Source organism: Terrapene carolina, unplaced genomic scaffold (assembly GCF_002925995.2).
Source record: "Terrapene carolina triunguis isolate 2854851 unplaced genomic scaffold, T_m_triunguis-2.0 Scaffold189, whole genome shotgun sequence".
NCBI classification, from domain to species: Eukaryota; Metazoa; Chordata; order Testudines; family Emydidae; genus Terrapene; species Terrapene triunguis.
This window is the reverse complement of record NW_020664540.1, coordinates 13,569,421-13,589,471: the sequence shown is the minus strand read 5'-3', so window position 1 is coordinate 13,589,471 and position 20,051 is coordinate 13,569,421. Positions and strand designations below refer to the sequence as shown.

At 41.7% G+C, this 20,051-nt stretch overlaps 1 protein-coding gene across 4 annotated transcripts in view; it reads right to left on the bottom strand.

The window, feature by feature from the left end:
* Positions 1 to 19,981, bottom strand: part of FERMT2 (fermitin family member 2) — a 97,447-nt gene extending 77,466 nt beyond the window's left edge. For all 4 annotated transcript variants that reach the window (XM_026654323.2, XM_026654324.2, XM_026654325.2 and 1 more), the window contains exons 1-2: positions 19,848 to 19,981; positions 19,108 to 19,276 (exon numbers count right to left, since the gene is read on the bottom strand). In XM_026654323.2, coding sequence (XP_026510108.1) covers positions 19,108 to 19,264 — 157 coding nt within the window. In that variant the 5' untranslated portion in view covers positions 19,265 to 19,276; positions 19,848 to 19,981. The remainder of the gene's footprint in view (positions 1 to 19,107; positions 19,277 to 19,847) is intronic.
* Between the last annotated feature and the right edge of the window lie 70 nt (positions 19,982 to 20,051).

Sequence of the window (20,051 nt, the reverse complement as noted above, 5' to 3'; positions counted from 1 at the left end):
AGGGAGAAGAGATGTTTTTGCATGCATGGAATGGGAATGGGGTGGGGATGAGAGGGAGTTGCAGGCTCTTTCTACTGAGATTACCTAAGAGAGCGCTGACATGCAGCTGTTTGGGGTGGGGTGTGTGGGAGAGATGGATTTTTGCTGCAAGAGAGATCCAAGGGAAAAAACACCTCCGGACAACCAGGAGCTGAAACCCTGCTATTTGTTAGTAGCACAAGTAGCCACTGTACACTGGAAAGAATTACAAGATGCAGAACAACCTATAACAGTGAATAATTCTGGATCTAGAGTGAAAACAGTTTAACACTTATCAAAAGCAACTGTGTTTTTACATAGGTGTCGCAGAAAAACTTTTTTTTTTTTTTTTTTAAAACAAAGAGTGTTACATCAATAAGTCACAGTAAGGTTGTGCATGCGTGCGTGTGGGCGAGAGAGAGAGAGAGAGAAAAAAATAAATAAAAAAAAGCCATCTGAGAATATTTTGAAGAGATTCCTGCATCATTTGGCAGTGTTATAAAATGATTACATATCACGTGAAAAGTGCAACAGAGATGCACGGCTTGATAGTAGCAATGAAACATTTGAATGCCAAGAATGCTAATGAAGACCTTGTTTCAGTCAGTGAGAAGTCTGGATCTTTTGGTGATTAGTGTAGACATTTTTATTGACTTTTAAAATAACTATTAATATTTAAATATCTTTCCTAAATACTGCTGGGCTCTTTCCTTTCACTTGTGGGTTTTAATGAAGAGTGAAGTTTATACAGATGTTACTGGAATGGATCCATATTTAATTTTTTCTCTGAAGGTTAGAAATTTGTCATTAAAAGATTATCAAATATGGCAGAGGGTTGAGTTTCATAACGTGAGTGGAGATGTGCAGACAATCAACCATTCTGACTGACAGCCTTGGACACTGAGATGCTAATCTTTTAACTGGACCTGAACTTTCATTTTGAGCTAACATACTCTGTAGACAAATGAAGTAAAGCAATAAGCAAGTTGATTTACTGTACTAAGGGCAAAAAAAAAAAAAAATATCTTACCGCGTTATAGGTGAAACCTTGTTATATCGAACTTGCTTTGATCCACCCAAGTGTGCAGCCCCGCCCCCCCCAGAGCGCTGCTTTACCACGTTATATCCGAATTTGTGTTATATTGGGTAGTGTTATATGGAGGTAGAGGTGTATTTCAAAACCCCTTTGGGCTGAGACCAAGCATCAGTGTCAAAACCTAAGATTATATTTTTAGTTATTATGGAATGAAGTTATGCGTTTGGGATGGATTTATGATATGGAAACACCTAGGGCAGTGGTTTTCAAACTGTGGGTTGGGACCCAGTGGCAGGTCACGAAATGTAAGGCACTGGGTCGCGGTGGCTCTGGTCTTGTAAAAGTCCCATCGGTGGTGCTGCCAGGGTAGTCCCTACCTGTTCTGACACCACGCTGCCCCCCGGAAGCGGCCAGCAGCAGGTCCAGCTCCTAGGCGCGCTGCCCCCGCCCTAAACACTGGAGGGGGGGAGGCAGTGTCTGAGGGCAAGAGCCATGCGCCTCTGCCTAGGAGCCAGACCTGCTGCTGGCTGCTTCTGGGGTGCAGTGCGGTCCGCGGTGCCAGGACAGGTAGGGACTCTTATTCATACAGAATTGCTGGATGCAGCACACAACGACAATGAGATTGGGAAGTTTTTGCAAATGCCTAAGGGGAAAAACTCGACTCTCAATGGGTGGAGGGATACTGAGAATCATTCTTGTTCTTGCCCAGCACAATGGGGACCTAATCCTAATAAGGGCCTTTTGGGCACTATCATAAAATATTTAATTATCGCCATCATAGTTTAATAATTTGTGCAAATGTGACAACAGGAGATGAGGATGTACATTTGACAAACATCAGGATATGCTCAGTTCAAAAGTAGTAACATCAGAATTCTTGTTCAGTATGGGTGCATCTTAGATGTTAATAATCCTGCAAACGTGGAAGAAAAGAAGAATCTTGTAGAGAACAATGACAAAGCATGAAACTCACTGCATGTGGCTGTAATGCTTACTTGACATCTTTAGCCAAAGATCTTGATACTCCAGTAAAGAAAATTTTTAATGAAATTGTAGAATACTTAAAGTCGACTTTAAGTAATTAGAATGTTTTTACCTATCTGCTCTAAGTGAAGCTATCTGAAGATATACTGTGTGGTGGAATTTAGCGAGCGAGCATTTTGAACAGTTTAAGAACTAGCCTGTCTGACAATTTGTGACTGAAACATTGCCCTCGGTTTTGACACGGTCATTGCCAAAGTAGTAAACCACAGAACTAGAGACAAGTGGAAGACATGTGGATTAGATTGTCTAAAGTGGTTGAAATAGGCTCCAAACTAAACAGATCTGTAAAAAATCTGAAAGTTTGTCATTGAATTTTCAAAAACTATTGACCAGCTCTGCTAAACAGAAAGCAGTTATACTGCTTCTACTGAAATGCAGAAGGAACTTCAGGAGACTCTGCAGAAAGACATACCCAAGGACAAGTCTACATCACAAGCAGTGAGTGAAGTGATTGTTCATTTCTTCAATCTCAGATTCTCAATCCATAGTATCAAAAAAGAAGTCTAAATAAGAAGGAGATAAATGCCACGATGCAAGAGAAATGTTACTGATCACCCAATCATATTTTTAAAAACGCACACCAAAACCCCATCCTCAAGCAACCATATCTATTTCTTTGATGATCAATAAAACCTTTGAACTGATGGATATCAGTGGCCAGACAGGTCAATGCAGTTTGCAGGAGAGAAACCAACTTTTCCCCTGCACTGGTCTTTGCCACAGGTGAAGAACGAGTGTTTTTAATTTTGGACTACTTCATTACACAGCAGGCTTCTCAAATTGAAATAATCAGGCAACAAGAACAGGTGGCAAAAGAAGAGCTTGAAAAGTCCACTTGCAGTTTCTTATTTAGTCAGCTTATTGAAACCTGTTCTGCCTTTACCTAATGTTCACAGATTCTGTATCACCAACAATTTATTTGAAAACAACAACAACAACAAAACCACACGCTACTAAGAATGCAGAGCTAGCCAAGTGACCCGAACTGCCACAAGAAAAGTTTTAGTGTCATAAGTTGTATTAGCAATTAAAAAAAACAAACAAAACCACCACACACAAACAAGTGTGTGGAATACTGTTGTCCAATAACCTCAAATACTTAAAACAAGCTACTGAGAATTTTTAATTTAAAATCTAACAATGTTGCTTTCATAGAGTATAGTTTGATAAGTTAATGTCAAATCAGAAATTAAAAAAAAAAAAAAGTCAAATTCTCACTATTATCTGAGCCATGTAGTTTAGTAAAACAAAGGTAGTCACTGCTTGACTAAAGGCATGCACCTGTTACCAGAGTGCAATCACTATTACTTAGCCTAATAGGGCCAGACTGTAATACCCTTAACTCACTCAAGTAGTACCAATGGGACTACCCAAGGAGTAAGATAATATGTTTACTCAGGGTGTAGAGCACCTTACTCCTTGAGCAGTGGGATTACCTAGAGAGGACACTACTACTGCGCCCAGACCTTAGACCATCTCGTGCTTTGCCACACACTGGGCTACCCACATTTGCCATCCTTGCCTGTCAACTGCCCTTCTCTCCAAATCTTCCCATTTCATGTTGAGGTGCTTGATGTCGTTCAGAACTGTTATTCACAGTCTTCCTCTCTTCTTGCGTTTTCTGGTTTCCATTCAAGGGTGGTATTTGGTAAGTGTTCTTTTTCCATTCTCAGCACATGTTCCAGCCACTGATGTCTTCTTTTGTAAATTAATTGTGAGAGGGTACCTTGTCCAGTAATTTTTCTGACTTCTTCATTCATCTTCCTATCTCTATAGGTTATTCCCAATATTCTTCCTCAGACATTTGTGATTAAATGCATCCAACTTTAGTTTATCTTTCTTGGTAAGTTGCCATGTCTCACTGCTATATGTTGTTATGACGATAACAATTGTTTTGTACACAGTTTTTTGTCTTGAGGGAGATGCTTTTGAGTTGCCAGATGTTTTTGAGTCTGCCAAATGCAGCGTTTGCCTTCCCCATTCTTCTGATTTCCTTGGAACTGCAGCCTGGTCTACACTCAAAAGTTAAGTTGACTCCGCTACATAGCTCAGGGATGTGAAAAATCCACCCCTCCTTTTCTCCCCTCCCCCCAGCGACATCGTTAAGCTGATCTACCCCTGGAGTAAACAGCACTAGGCAGACAGAAGAAGTCTTCCCTTGATCTAGCTACTGCCTCTCAGGCAGAGGATTAACTATGCCAATGGGAGAACCCCACTGTGCCATTGTAGCATTTCAATTGTAGACTAGCCTTTAATAGCTCAACCTGGCATTTAGGTTGATTGCCAACACTTACAATATATCAAATATATTTCTCATCTCGTGTGTTCTAAGTTGTCTTCTGGAAACACATCTTTTCTACTGCAGATAAAAAAAAAAAGTAAATTTTGATTTTAAAAAAGTCCACACTGTACACAGTTCTGTAACAAAGCACTTAATGCTACTTGCGACAAATGTCAGGATTCTGAATTCTGTCTTGCTCAGGGGTGGGAAAAATATGGCCCGTGGGCCGGATGCAGCCAGTCTAACATTTCTGTCTGGCCTGCCAGGCTCTTTGGCTGACCCGTCAAGATCTCTGGGCTGCTAAAAGTCTCGCTGTGCAGCGGGGCACTCAGGCAGGCTGTCTGCCTACCGTGGCCCCATGCTGCTCCCAGAAGTGGCCGGCTGCTGGCATGTCTCTGCGTGCCCCTGGCTGGGGAGGGGGCAAAGGGGAGGCGGCGCCACACGTTGTCCCCAGCACTGTGCTCACAGCTCCCATTGGCCGGTTTCTGGCCAATGGGAGCCGTGTGAGCAGTGCTTGTGGGGGTGGGCAGCACACGGAGACCTGCTGCCCTCCTCTCCCCAAGGGGCGCACAGAGACATGCCACGGTGCCAGCAGCCGGATGCTTCCAGGAGTGGCGTGGGGCCACAGCACGCAGGCAGCCTGCCTGAGCGCCCCACTGCACCGCTGGCCGAGAGCTGCCTGTGGTAAGCGCCTCCCGGCCAGAGCCTCCACCTTGCACCCCATCCTCTGCCCCAGATGAGAACCCCCTCCCCTCCTGCACCCAAACTCCCTCCCAGACTCCGCACCCCCTCCATTAATATAGTAGAAATGTGCAGCCTGTGACAACTTACCAAAAATCGTGGAGTGCCCCCCCCCCCCCCCCCGAAAATTATTGCCCACCCCGGTCTTGATGTTGTTTTTATAGTCCGTTTGTAGCCCAAACGGAAATGTAAACCTATGCATTTTGTGAAGTATATATCTTCACAACCGCCAAGGCTAGAAGCTTAAAAGAAAAATCCCACCTGACATTTTGTAACAAGTATGCAACTAGCACCTTGTTGAAGTGTCGTTATTTATGACCATGGCATATGGGAACAAAACATCATCAAAATTGTAAGCCACACCATTTTTTTCTAAAAATGGATGTGGATTTTGTCACATGCCTACATTGTATGTACTTGTGTTGAACATTTTGTGCACACAGCTGGGGAGCTCACAAAATGCCTTTGTTCACAGTCAGAAATGCTTTAAGAAGCAGAAGAGGAAAAATTTGTTTAAAAAATATTAAATAGAAAAATTCATTTTAGAACTGGACAGGTATTTTGATGCTAAAATGAATACTGAATCTCTGACATGTCAATACTGCCATGGTTTATAAAAATCATAATTTTCAGCCTAATGACAGCTGGTAGAAGGAAGCTCAAATGCTGCTTTTCAAGAAACTGCTTTCTATTAGTGGTACCCTGTTTCCCCGAAAATAAGACCTACTTCCAGTTTTGCCTCTCGCTGTAATATAAGGCATCCCCCGAAAATAAGACCTCCCCATAATAAGGCCACCCCGGAATATAAGGCCGCCGCCAGGACAAGAAAAATAAGACCTCCCCTGAAAATAAGACCTAGCGCATCTTTGGGAGCAAATATTAATATAAGACACTGTCTTATTTTCGGGGAAACACGGTAACAATATACACTGTAACAGAACGGTATTCTACTGCCAGTTAAATGGGCCAGTTCACACAGTACTTCAAACACAAGCTTTGCTGAGAAGCTTTATCAGTACATTTAGGTAAATTACTTGCACACAATTTCTCTTTTTGGAGGAAGAGGGTAAATTCAAACGAGAATGATGGTTACTTTAAAAATAAGCTATAGAAAGGAAACATTTTTTGCATGTTAAAGGACTAGTCACTTCACATCTGGAAATCAAATTCATCAAGACACTAACAGGTCTTGCTTCAATACACTCTTTGCATTACTTGCAAAGAAGTGAAATACAAAATACCACATCACATAAAGAGAGCCATAAAGATCATTAACCTGTGTTGGTCATCTTGTTAAATATGTTTTGTCAAGAATTAAAAAACCATTTATCCAGTTTTTTTTAGAGACAAATACAAGTAACAGAAAATACAAGGGTTTGCAAAAACCCATGTATTTTGTTATTTGTGTATTTATTTAGCGTGGGCACAGTCCTCTAGCCAAGCGATGGCATCTTCAGTGGCGTGATGCAGTTCTTCTAGTCCACTGCTGAACCTAGCCGGCAGGCATTCATCGACAATGTGCATCGTCTGTGTTGCGCCGCAGCTGCGCAAAGGGCTGTCACGAAGGCCCCAGCGACACTGGTTAGCTGCACAGAGACCTTGCCCGGTCCGGAACCTGTTCAATAGGGACCATTGGCGACGGGGCAGGTCAAAACCAGGCGGGCAAATTGTGGGGTTGGTGAGGAGGGACTAGTTGGGGATTATAACAGATATCTATTCCTCTCGGCAAGAACGTTTCTGCCCTAACATGCTGGCGTGGCGGATGAGACCATAATGGGCGATGTGACAGCAAACGTGCAGCTGGTGGTTTAAAAAGGTCATTGTGCAGCGGCAGGCTGGAGTTGGCACGAACTTTCTCCAGTAACTTGCCAGTGGCAACCTCTTGTCTGATGTGAGGAGGAGCGATATTGCTCAGAACTGGGAGCCATGGGAGTGGAGTCGGACGCAGGGTGCCAGAGATGATATGCATGGGAGCATGTAACCGTGTATCCACCAGTTTGGTGTGGGACGATCGACTCCAAACTGGTGTGCAGTACTCCACCATCGAATACGAGGTGGCAAGAGCTGACGTCCGCAAAGTTGGAGCACGAGCACCTCATGACGAACCTGCCAGTTTGCTAAGAAGATTGTTCTGCATTTTAACTTTAGCTGCGGTCTTCTTCGGGTGGGCATGGTAACTCAGTGGGTGCATGACATGGGAAAGGAGGTGTGGCCAGACCCTTTCTCAGCTATGGCTGTTCTTGGCTGCTGAAATAGCCTCTTGGGGCTGCAGGTAGCTAAGCATAAGTTAGAACGGTCTTCAGCGGGGGTGGTTCCTGGCTAGCTCAGAAATCTGGAGCCTGCACTACCACCCCTCCTCTGGATCTCTGTCACGCCCACAAATCTAGCACAGCACCAAGTTCTTTGTGTTACTTGTTGTAAAGTCTATAGTACAAACTTGTCCTTTAATGTGCCTTTATAGTGTGCCAATGCAGGAGTGATGTTCCAGCCCAAACTTTGAAGTTGGATGTTATTTTAAATCAGGCTCTATGTAACATCAGCAATAGTGGAGTTCAGTAAGATTATGACCTTTCAAATTTCACTTAAATTTAAGCAATTAAGCCTTCCCAAAAAGTGCACACATGCTGACAGAGAAACAGCTAGTACAGATTAATATTTAATAAATAGTTTATATTAGATTGATTTTTGGTCTATAAAGTTCCCAAGAAACAGGGGTGGTGTTTGTAACACAACCTCTCAGAGGCCAAAGACTGAATGGCTATGGAGAGCAAGCAGCTCTCTCACCTACACCACCACCACCACCGTTTCGTGTGCCCTACACTGTCTTGCAGAAAGACTGCAATGCTGCTGCCCAGGCTGTTACGGTTCTGTGAATAGGAGAATGTCAATCTTGCTGTCTACACGGACACTAGCAAGTCTTCTTCAAGTCGCCTGCAATTCCTAGCAAGCACTCAAAGTAGCAACAGTCAGAGTGCTACTGTGGACAGGCTGCTACCAGCATCTTTGCCACAGAGTCAGAGCAGGTCTTGACAACGCAATGGTGAAAAACTAGAGCTTGGAGGGAAATGGTTCTCTCAGTGCACAAGAATTTAAGATTGAGACTTCTTTTGTCCCATGAAAAGTCAAAATCTTGGAAGTTTTCACATACTAAAAGAAATTTCAGATTGGGTCAACCTACACTTTTTTCTCCTTAATTTATAGTTAACAAATTTTAAAATGCAAAGTCATTTTGAACCAAGCCAAACCAAACAACCCCTTCACTTTTTCATTTAGATGTGTTGAAGCAGGACACATGTTTCAACAACTTTGAAACTCTCCCCCCCCCCCATATATACTTTAAAAACAAACACACCCCCACACCCACACAAAAAACAGGAAATTCATCAAAACCAAACTTTTCCCAAGGACAGTTTCAGTTCAACTAAATCAGCATTTTCTAATAAAAACATTTAGTTAAAAAAAAAAATAAATAAAAATCCCAACCAGTTCTAGTTCACACACTAGGAGCCAGTCTACACTGGTGCTCAAACCATTGCTACCAATGAAGTTGTAATGGGAAGTTTGCAGAACAGTGTTCGTGTCAAACATCCCCCCCACCCAACTCCCAGAAGAATTAAAGTCCTCTTTCCCCCCCCCACAACTCCATGGGAAAACAAGTCACAATGTTAAAAATCAACCAGGAATGGATCAAGACTCCAGACATAAACTTTGTCTGAGTCTGCATCTCAGTTGACTGAAGGAGAAACAGATTTTACATGGGTGTGGAAAGGGTAGTGTTAGTTTTTCCTCCTACGATCAGTGGATGTGCATTTCAATTTACTTTCCAGCATGACATCTTATATGATGAAGCATCAGCAAAACAGCTGCCCTGAACAAGCCATATTAATACATATCTAAAAAGTGATTAAATATAAATCCTTATTAATCAAATTATCAAAGAGTATGCCACAATGGAGATAACTACACTTCAATAATTTCCAAACAAATTCCAGCCACATACATATCTAGGTACAAATGTACACCTCTACCTCGATATAACGCGACCCGATATAACACGAATTCGGATATAACGCGGTAAAGCAGTGCACCGGGGGTGGGGGGGGAGGGAGGGCTGCGCGCTCTGGTGGATCAAAGCAAGTTCAATAGAACGCAGTTTCACCTATAACGCGGTAGGATTTTTTGGCTCCCGAGGACAGTGTTATATCGAGGTAGAGGTGTATTTGTATGGTCCCACTAATGAAATATTTTTTGATATACATTTCTAAACACACAGAAAGGTATGAAATACACACATTTCCTGTATTTAGTGGTAACACTAACTCTACTATTTAAAAAGGTCCCAGTCACTACAGTATTCCTGTAAAAATCTTAGTATTTTTGCAGGTTTGATAGAAATTTGTACTTTAGTAAACTAGAAAGCTAGAAAATGCAATGGCTAGATATGCCAGTGGCTAGGGAGAAAAAGGGAAGTATGTGAACATGGATTGCTTTAATGAGGGTTTTTAAAACTATTTCTAAAATAAGTCCGACTCTAACACATTACGTAAAACAGAAACCTGAAAGTCTTAAGAGGAAACTACTGATTTGGGCTGGGTCTAAACTGTAACCCAACAATTTCCTGTCTGTAGTATAACAAACTAGTGCTTTGGTATTCGTGAGAGACTGTAGCAACCTATTTAGGCCAACCAGCTCCCACTTTTCTTTCTAACCCTGCAAGTCTTTATGTTGCAGAGAAACTACAAGACCTCATTGCTTGTATTTGGTTCATTTTATTGTTAGCAAGATATCAAATGCTATCTATTTAACTTCAAATTAACTGCTTGCTTGAAGCAGACAACTGAGATCTGTGGGAATTCTCCTCCCTGTACCACCTGCAGAGGTGGGAGGAGAGGCTGTTATCTAAACTCTGAGGCACTTCTTTTAGTCTGTTTGGCTCCACTTGGATTGAAAAACAGAAAACAAAAAAAAGGACAGATTGATAAACACAGGTTTGGGTTTAAGTACTTAAAGGTTGTATATAGACATCTGCAATATATTGGTGAAGTCAATTAATAGCTTTGCCAAAATTTCATAGCTTTGTGAAGCTAAGTCGTTCTTTGAACGCTTTTTTTTTTTTTTAGTTTCTCAGACATTTGGGGACATAGCAGAACAATTCCCCTTGTGGTAAGAAAGTCTGGGTTTAAGTAACATGGCCTATGCAAAAAGCAACAGAGAGTCTTGTGGCACCTTTAAGACTAACAGAAGTATTGGAGCATAAGCTTTTGTGGGTGAATGCCCACTTCATCAGACGCAAGTAGCCCACTTCATAGCCTATGCAAATCATTGTGCCTGCAAGGCCGTCCACGGAAGTCATCAAAAGGGCTCTGTGTGGGAGCCCCATCTGGATCCATGTGAAGGATCTAGCCCTAAGCATGTATGATTAACTGGTTACATTAAAGATATACTTCCATTTTCTCATCTCACTCTTTTAGTGGTTATAAAAATAAAGCCTCCCTTGTTTATACCAAAAACTGAAGTGTTTAATTCAAGGGAGAGATTCAGCATGGGTCGGAAGTAAAGATAATTAGTTGGCAATATTAAAATTCATTTTATATTAAGGCCATTACGGTCTAGAAATAGTGGATTTTTTCTTGCCTGAAAGCAAAAATTGTTTGCTTAAGTGCTGCCTGACAGTTTAAAGAATTTTAGAAGATACCATTGCCCTCATAATGGGCAGTTTTTGAAAGAAGACTAATTTGGTCCTCCATAGTAGCAAGGCAAACCCCATTCGTGTCCTTTGTGGTCATTAACATACATCTTGACAGACCATTTTAACCACAGTTATTTAAAAAGTGACCTCTTGAGATGAAAATATATAGGAAAATCCAAATCACTACAAGTACTGAATCTTTCAGGAATGCTTTTTGCTCAAGACAGATTCAAGAGCTAGAATTGTGTTTAGCAGCAAATACGGCTTGAAGAGTGAGCATGCCAAACTGCACAAGTCATTTCCTGTTTAGGAAGGAAATTTATGGAATTTTAGCACGTTGAGCCATTTATCACATTATACTGAGACAACTTACTACTATGCCTCAAACAGAACATAAGCAGTTCTTTGCAAATATATCTACAGGGCTCATATAAAGAAAACTGCTGTATATCTACAAGATGTTTAGGTACACAATATCAGTCTTAAGGTCTGACTAAACTGTTAGGTCAGAAGGAAACTGCTTTAAAAACTATGCTGATGATCAGCTTATGACCAAGAGTAAGACGTTTGCAGCTCTTGTAACAAAAAACCACCACTTGTCCAAAGTTAAAAAAATGTTGATGCTCTTACTCCTAGACCTGGTCTAAACTGGGGGGGGGGGGGGGTGGAGGATTGATCTAAGTTATGCAACTTCAGCTACGTGACTAATGTAGCTGAAGTCAGCGTACTTAGATCTACTTACCGCGGTGACTTCACTGCGGTAAGTCGACTGCTGACGCTCCACCGTAGACTCCGCCTGCACCTCTTGCTCCGGTGGAGTACCGGAGTCAAGGGGAGAGCACTCGGCGATCGATTTATCATGTCTTTACTAGACACGATAAATCGACCCCTGCTGGACTGATCGCTCCGGAGGTACTAGAAACAGCTAATCTTTATTGAAAAAAAAAAAAAAAAATGCCTTGGCTCATTCCACCAGGGCAGAGTACCACAGCTTAATTACACAATGTACAAGAAAGTTTTTCCCTTTATAGCCATAATTATGTTTGTTCCGTTTTAGATTTCGAGTGCCCCACTCTTGTATTATGGGAAAGTACACTTGATCACCCAACTACCCTTCACTTAAGTCATCTTATAGAAATTCAAAATAAATGGTACATGTATGGAAAAATAGAAAAGACTGAATAATTTGCGATTGTATTCTGTAACCCATGCAACAGAAAAATTGTTGTGTGATCAGTTCAGCTTGTTTTTATTATTAATCTTAAATAACTGTTTAAAAGGGATTTATTACAAGTTCAAGACAATCTTCTGAATTAAGTCTTAATATTTGCAAGCACTTATCAAGTACTGTAAAACCTCAAATACAAAATTGGTAAATCAATAATGTTGCGCTTTCTTGGTGTTTTATTGATAATCCTCTAAGTGCTCCATTAAGACAAAAATGAACATGACACCAAGTAGGCTAATGCTTTGAATTGCACAATTGATCTTCCTAAAGAGGTATAGCTAAACTTACTGGCAATGTAATATGCAAAAAGAACAAAGTTCTATCTCCAAAGAACAGATTCTCTGCTGTATTTTTCATGGATTTCATGAATTGAGGTCACATTTCAAAGTTTTAGCACTCAAAAAGTACCAGTTATGCTGACAGAATGTTTTACATTTAAACACCACTCATTTTGGAAACAGCCTTGCACAAATATAGCACCAGTGAGGAGCGACCACCGCACCAGTGACTGACAACTCATCAAGAGAAGAGACAGGGCAAAATTTTGCCAAGGTAGAACACTGGGTTTAAAAGAGAGTTTCCCATACACCTACAAACCATGGTCCTGATGCACAAAAAGCAGAGGTCTTAGAAGACCTTATATTTTCCTCTGCCCAAAATGACAGCCACTACACAGTCAACAGCATGGTACTCAACTTTACATTGGCAGATGCAGACCCAAGATGTCCATACAGACTCTGAGGTACTACGACATACATAAAGACACATACACACCCCCAGGATTATCCTCTTAATCACATTTGTCTGCCTGAATGAGAAATACTTTCAGGATTTCAAATTTAGACCTTTTACTTTCAACCCAAAAAAGCACCAAAATTCCAAAGACAGCTCTCTTTAGTCCACACCCTACTTTTTAAACAAAACAAAAACTGTTATTAGACACTGCTAATGCATTCCCACCCCAAAACACAGACCCTCTGATTCTAACATGCATGTACCTCCACACAGACTCACTGTCATGACCTTAAGAGTAGGGACCCAACAATTTTTCATTAAACAATTCTGTAAGTATAGTTTATAAATCTAATCAGCGTACATTTAAGTTATCAGTCTTAAGTCACATCTGCCAAACATGACTTGTCCACTTCCTGTCTCTGTCGGACACATAATTTATCCATTAATTATACTTCTCATTTTGAGCCATCCCTGAAAGATTCTTGCATGCATTTGCAGTTGGGAAAGTTTTAATTTGCAAGTATTTTAAATGCATCATTAAGTTGTCTCAAATCTTTGTTCACTTCCCCCCCTTTTGCGCTCACTGACACCAAGCTTAACTATTTGCAGAAAGCGAAGTACTGCACGATTCTCAAAAGCCACTGAAAAAAAGTGGCCAGCATGAGTTTCCTGCCATTTTTACAGCAAGTCCCAGCCTCCACAAAGAAATCATGGTTCTAGTAAACTGAAGAATCAGTATGCAATGTTTATAGCACTGAGGGAAGAGTTGTGCAGGGTTGCTTCCTAGCAGAGGACAGCTTAATCAGACATTCCAGGTTGGTTTTTTTTTTTTTAGTATTCTAGGGGTTTACCAAACCGATGTTTTATAAACAGGATGGATACAAATCCATTAAAAAAAAAAAAAAAGCACAGCCAGGCCTAAAACTGGACTTCGCGGTCATTTGTGGCAAGGGCTCAACTTGGTATAAACTATTGTTTAATTAATAAAACCCAGTATCATATGCTGAATCAACAGTTGCATGATTATGCATAATGTGTCACAATAAGATTAGATTAATGGACACATTTACTGTACTACAATTTATGCTTTCACCCAGTATTTATAGAGCTGGTTAGAAGCATATTATAGTCTGGACTAGGCAGTAAATGCTGGTATTCTTAAAAAGTGTCAGTATTTTCATTTTATTTTGCAGAGAAGACTTTGCCAAAAAACACGGCATGTTTCACATTACATAGATGACTGAACCCAAGTGGGGGCCACTAATAGCAGGCAAGCAAACTGTTGTAATTCATTTGGGTAACCAGGATCTTCATCTGCTGCTTGGATTTTTTTTTTTTTAAATCATTGCCTGGAACAAGGCAGCTACCTTTTATTCTGTGCATACTCCCAGTGAGCTTTTCACATTTGAAAATAGTCACACAATACTTGCAGGCAAGGAATGAATTTACACAAGCCACTAGGACCTACAGGTTTTCAGCTAATAAGAAAGAGAAGAATTCTCTCTACTCCACCCCCCCAAGACAGAACCCTGGTGAAAATTCAAGCACACATACAGACCTCCCAGATATTACAAACAGTTTTCTTTTTCACCAAGAAACGCTGCACGAACCTTGCTCTCAGCCACACTCCTCAAAGACTTATCAAGAGCCCACTAGTTGCGGTCAGATACAAATATGGTGCCTCTGCAACCTTCCTCCCCAAGCTGCTGAGCAGAAGAGAAGAGAAGCTTTCCTCCCCTACCTTGCTCCTCAAAGACGACAATATGCTTAGTTCTGCTCTGTTGCTGATGTTTAGACAAGTCTTTTCAGTTAGGCTCCCATCCTGTAACTGGATCGACTGGATGGGTGCGCCCTTATACCCATACTGAGCCTCCTTAACTTCAGTGGAATTCTGGATGAGCATCAGAATCCACTTGCATGTCCAACTGCAGGATTAGGGAACTAGTTTCTCCCAGCTAAGTGACTAGACAAAAGCCTTGTCAAATACACAAAGCCAAAAGACTCTGGAAAACAGATAAGACAGTATATAGTAATTTTAGACATTACTCATAACAGAAGCCTCAAAATATTCATACAGAATGTGATTTTTTTTTTAAAGCAGAGGAAGTCCCTTTAAAGATCTCCATTACCAATCTGGAAGAAGGACTTCAAAGCATGTTATGAACATTTGGATGTTACGATCATTGGAGATGTTGCAGACACCAGCAAAGACAAAGAAATTAAAAAAGAACCTGCAGAGGTTAAAAATATGGGCATAACATGATGAGAATTTTAACTTGGAAAGATGTAAGCTAATACATCTGGGGGGAAATAATCCAAGATACAGATAAGTCATTGGAAGGGAGGCATTAGGAAAAAAATAATACTGAAAGAAACCAAGGGCTGATAGTGGACAGGCTAGCATAGACTTACTATGAGCAAGGGGGACTGGGGAAGCCAATACAACTGTGTGTGAGCGCGCTACGCAGAGAAGCAATGACGTCAGAACGTATCTCCCTGCTGTGACTGTACCAGGAATATCACAGCTAGTTCTGTGCACCGCATGGTTAGAAAGTTACTGACAAATTGGGGGGAGTTCAAAGACGAGTTAGTGAGCTAGAAGAACTGACTTGCAGAAAGATTAAAGGAGCTAAATATGTTGTTACTTAGCCAAGCTATAAAGGAGATGGAAGGAAGAAGACAATCTAAAAACACTGAAGGGTGTGACCATCGGAGTTGGAGTCGAATTATTTAGATGGGTGTATGTGCACCCTCCAGAAATAAGCCCATGTTCAGATATGAAATCCATACCTTTCTCTGGGGTCAGAAAGGTGGCAGTTTCCACTCTTTTTCCCCCCTCCCAAACTGTGGTTCTGAATAAAATGCAGTTTACACAAGACAACTCATTGCTTGAGCTATGCATGTTCTGAATCACTTCAACCAGTGAGGTTACTGATTTTAGATCCCAATTTAGCCAAGCACTTAAGTATGTGCTGAATTTTAAGCATGAATAGCCCCACAGAAGTCAATTTGGCTTTCCTGAATAGGGGGCTTTAAACCATTCTATTGTATTTAAACAGCTTTCTATCTTTCTTGTAAGTTTATAACCATTCTAATCAATGCAATATAAAGATAGAGGGAAACATTATTTATTCATTACATGATAGTCAGTGGTTTTCTAGAAGCTAATTGACTGGGGTTTTTTGAGTCCTAAAAACAGCTGCAGTCACCTTCAGTAGATCCCTGGGTAGCTGGGGCACAAAAATAGCTTATTGAAACTTTCTACAGAGCCAAAGCTACTTCAAGAACAAGAATGCTTCTTGCAAACACTTGCTTCCTTTTGAAGCAAATATATTTATATCGGCCTTTTCCTTCCTTCAAACTTCAAACCATTAGTATATCAGTATGAAAATCTTAGTATTGTGCAGGATGGCTTATAAAAAAAGCAATGCAGGTCTGCTTAAGTATGACTTGTAGGCATAGCCAAAAGAGAGAGCTCAGCTTAGACCGCCATAGCCATGTGCCAGGCAATTCATATTAATATTTTCTTTGAACGATTCTACTAATCTGCCTTAACCATATTGTTGAGGAAAAAAAAAAAAAAAAAATGGCTGACCACTGATAAGAGTTTCACAATATGTACCTAGCTCTTCATTTTGACTATTAGATTTCAGAGATTCTTACTAAGGCAGAAAGTTTAACATTAAAAAATTTCGTTTCACAGACAGTAGATTGTAAAATGGCATTCACCCCATATACAAAAGCTCATTTCTTCTTTGAAATACAACCAGCTATTCTACGCCTCTTGGTTCAGATTTTCCTTTTAGTGTATCCCACACAAATGGGCCCTTTGTCCAGGTGTGAAATTGAAGGTTATTTGGATGTTGTGATGCTGCCCTCTATATTAGTCTCCATTTGATCCTGGAGGATTTGGTCCTAATTGAAACCTTTATTCATTTGAGCTGTTCTATTGAACTGAATGGACTACTGCAACCCTTACTCCTAATTATTTGTATTATCAGCCTAGGAGTCATGGACCAGGAACCCGTTGTGCTAGGAGAGGGGTGGGCAAACTTTTTGGCCTGAGGGCCACATCTGGGTATGGAAATTGTATAGCGGGTCATGAATGCTCATGAAATTGGGGGTTGGGGTGTGGGAGGGCTCCAGCTGGGGGTGCGGGCTCTGGGGGATGAGGGGCTGGGGGTGCAGGAGGGTGCTCCGGGATGGGGTTCGGAGGGGGATCAGGGCTGGGGCGGCACTTACCTCAAGCAGCTCCCAGAAACAGCGGTATGTCTCCCCTCCGGCTCCTATGCGGAGGTGCAGCCAAGCGGCTCTGTGCGCTGCCCTGTCCACAGGCGCCACCCCTGCAGCTCCCATTGGCTGCAGTTCCCAGCCAATGGGAGCTGCAGGGGCGGCGCACGGAGCCCCCTGATGCCCCTACACATAGGAGCCGGAGGGGGGACATGCTGCTGCTTTCGGGAGCTGCATGGAGTGAGGCAAGCCCCCGACCCCACTCCCCAGCTGGAGCGCAGGGCAGGGCAAGCGCTGGAGCGGGGCAAGCCTCAGAACCTGCTCCCTGGCTGGAGCTTGAGAGCCAGATTAAAATGCCTGGAGGGCCAGATGCGGCCCCCAGGCCATAGTTTGCCCACCCCTGTGCTAGGAGCTGTACAAACAGAAGAAAGACAGTCCCTGCCCCGAAGAGCTGACAATCTAAGTATAATACAAGACTCAACAAATGGATACAAACAGATGGGGAGTTCCAGGAAACAAGACAAGACAACACTGGTCAGCATTACAGGCAGTTGTCTCTACCCGCCAGCACCCTAACTGCGGACTTTAACAGGAATAAGAATTGGAAAAGCCTCAGGATATGGTCTAATTCAAAAAATTGGATCAGTGTTAGTTATAAAACCAGGAAACAGTCTACGAAAATTTCCTAGAAGTTAATGTACTACTACTCAAACCATGTGTAGTTGGAACCCTCCAGAACAGTCAAAACTAGTCAAATGCTGCCCCACCCCTTCAAAATACCAGCAGGCAGAAAAGAACGAACACTTTAATAAGCTTAATAATTGCCTACAACAGAAAGCTTGTATCTTTCAACAACAGAAGTTGGTCCAATAAAATATATTACTGCACCCACCTTGTCTCACAAACACATCCCTAAAAAATTCTCATTAAAGGTTTGCCAGCCCAGCCATAGAATGTTCTCGTCTGCCTTTTATCATAGGGTTTCATAATCGGAGACAATTTACTTGCCTAAACAAACCACAAAACCCCATGTATAACAGACCTCCCTCCCCACTCAAAGCACATAATATTAATGATAGCTTGCAAAGTACTATGATTTATAACAAATATGGGACCAAGTGAACTTTCTAGTTGCAATATGAATGGACTTTCATCTACAGCAGAACCTCAGAGTTACAAACACCCCAGGAGTGGAGGTTGTTCATAACATGAAATGTTCATAACACTGACCAAAACATTATGGTTGTTCTTCCAAAAGTTTACAACTGAACATTGACTTAATACAGCTTTGAAACTTTACTATGCAAAAGAAAAACGCTGCTTTTAACCATCTTAATTTAAATGAAGCAAGCACAGAAACAGTTTCCTTACCATGTAAAAATCTTTTTTTAAGCTTACATTTAACACAATACTGTACTGTATTTGTTTCCCCCCCCCCCCACAGTCTCTGCTGCTGCTTAATTGCATACATCCAGTTCCAAATGAGGTGTGTGGCTGACTGGTCAGTTCAGAACTCTGAAGTTCTACTGTAGATTTGATCTCTAATACTTCAAACGCATTTCACAATGTATTCAGCACCTTAAAGTTACAAAATTAAATCTACCTCTTAGAGTGTGTTAAGCATACAGAGCAAAGGAATGCACACATATCTACAATAAGTTTCCCCCAATTCTATGCATCAAAAAATTTGCAAGCAGATTAACAATTGAGAGAGATCAAGCAGCTGATCAGGGGCACATTAAGTTATTTTGAGATACTTAGCAGAGTTAAGAGATGCAAAAATTAATTTCAATATTAAGATTTTAAAATACACCAATATGGTTCACTTGTAAATGACAGTTTAATGTTCACATGTATGTGTAAATACTATGCATTCTGAACAAAAACAATTTGGGCCATTTTAATTATAGACAACACTTGAGTTACAACAGATTTCTCGTTAAAAACAAACAAACAAAAAACCCACACACCTGAGCTTTGGTAACCAGATTTACAAAAAAAAGAAATCGGTTCCATAAGTGACAGATGTGTAAATGCCTCCATGCATGGAGAAGAGCCATTCAGCTACATGGAGAGCCACACCTTTTCCCCTAATTACAACTTACCAAGTTTTTCCACCAACTTCAGCATAACCCCTCCAATGTGCACCTCCCCTGTGACTCTCAGCGTAACATCTCTGTTCAGGTCCGTCACATGGACATTTAACTCCCACGTCCCATCTGCATAGCAGCCATCTGGCATCCTTATACCGTCCAAAGCCATCGTTCCTTCTTCCTGTGAGAGCAAAGGAAATGGCATTCATTAGCCAACAGAAGGGCTTGCTCAGGGGATGGGTCTCTTCCCTCCCGCACAATCTAGAAAGTAAGAGTTCCCGAATGGAAAAATATCATTTAATCTCGTCACGATAAATTGCAAAGCAAAGGAGAGAAAAGAAAACCTGTGCGAAGGGAGCTCCCCACCCAGGGCTGCAAAGAAACATCACAGCTCACAACAGGGTTCCGTTTACCAAAAACCTGAGTTATGCAATGGACACGGGTGCAGAAAGCACATTTTGTTTGACTGCCACCAAGTGCATAACTTCCAACTACACAAATACAGTAACAAAAATGCAAGCCGAAGAGAGCGAGAAGCAGGATTATCTGTCCTACACTGCATAAGAAAACAGTTCCAGCAGATTCACATCTGCATCACAGGAGTCACTAGCATTCTCCTAGGTCTTCCTTAAGACTCCCAAGCCGCTCATCGCTCCATTGTGCGGTCATTCGCCCCCCCATTCGTGACCGGCGGACACTTGTTAACCCCTTGCTTGGATTTCCCCCATTTGCTCCTTATTCCCACTACTCACCCTCTTCGGAAGAGCGGCTAGAAATTGCTTTGTTTAAGGCAGCAAACTCCAATAAAGCTGATGCAGCAGCAGGGATGTGCGCGCCTGCGTATGTATCTACAGGCAGGACACTGGGTTGGATTCCCAAATCCTCCTATACTGCATAATGGGGGCAGGGAAATGGTAAAGCCCTGGGGCTCCCACGGGTATGTGTGTATGCCCCCC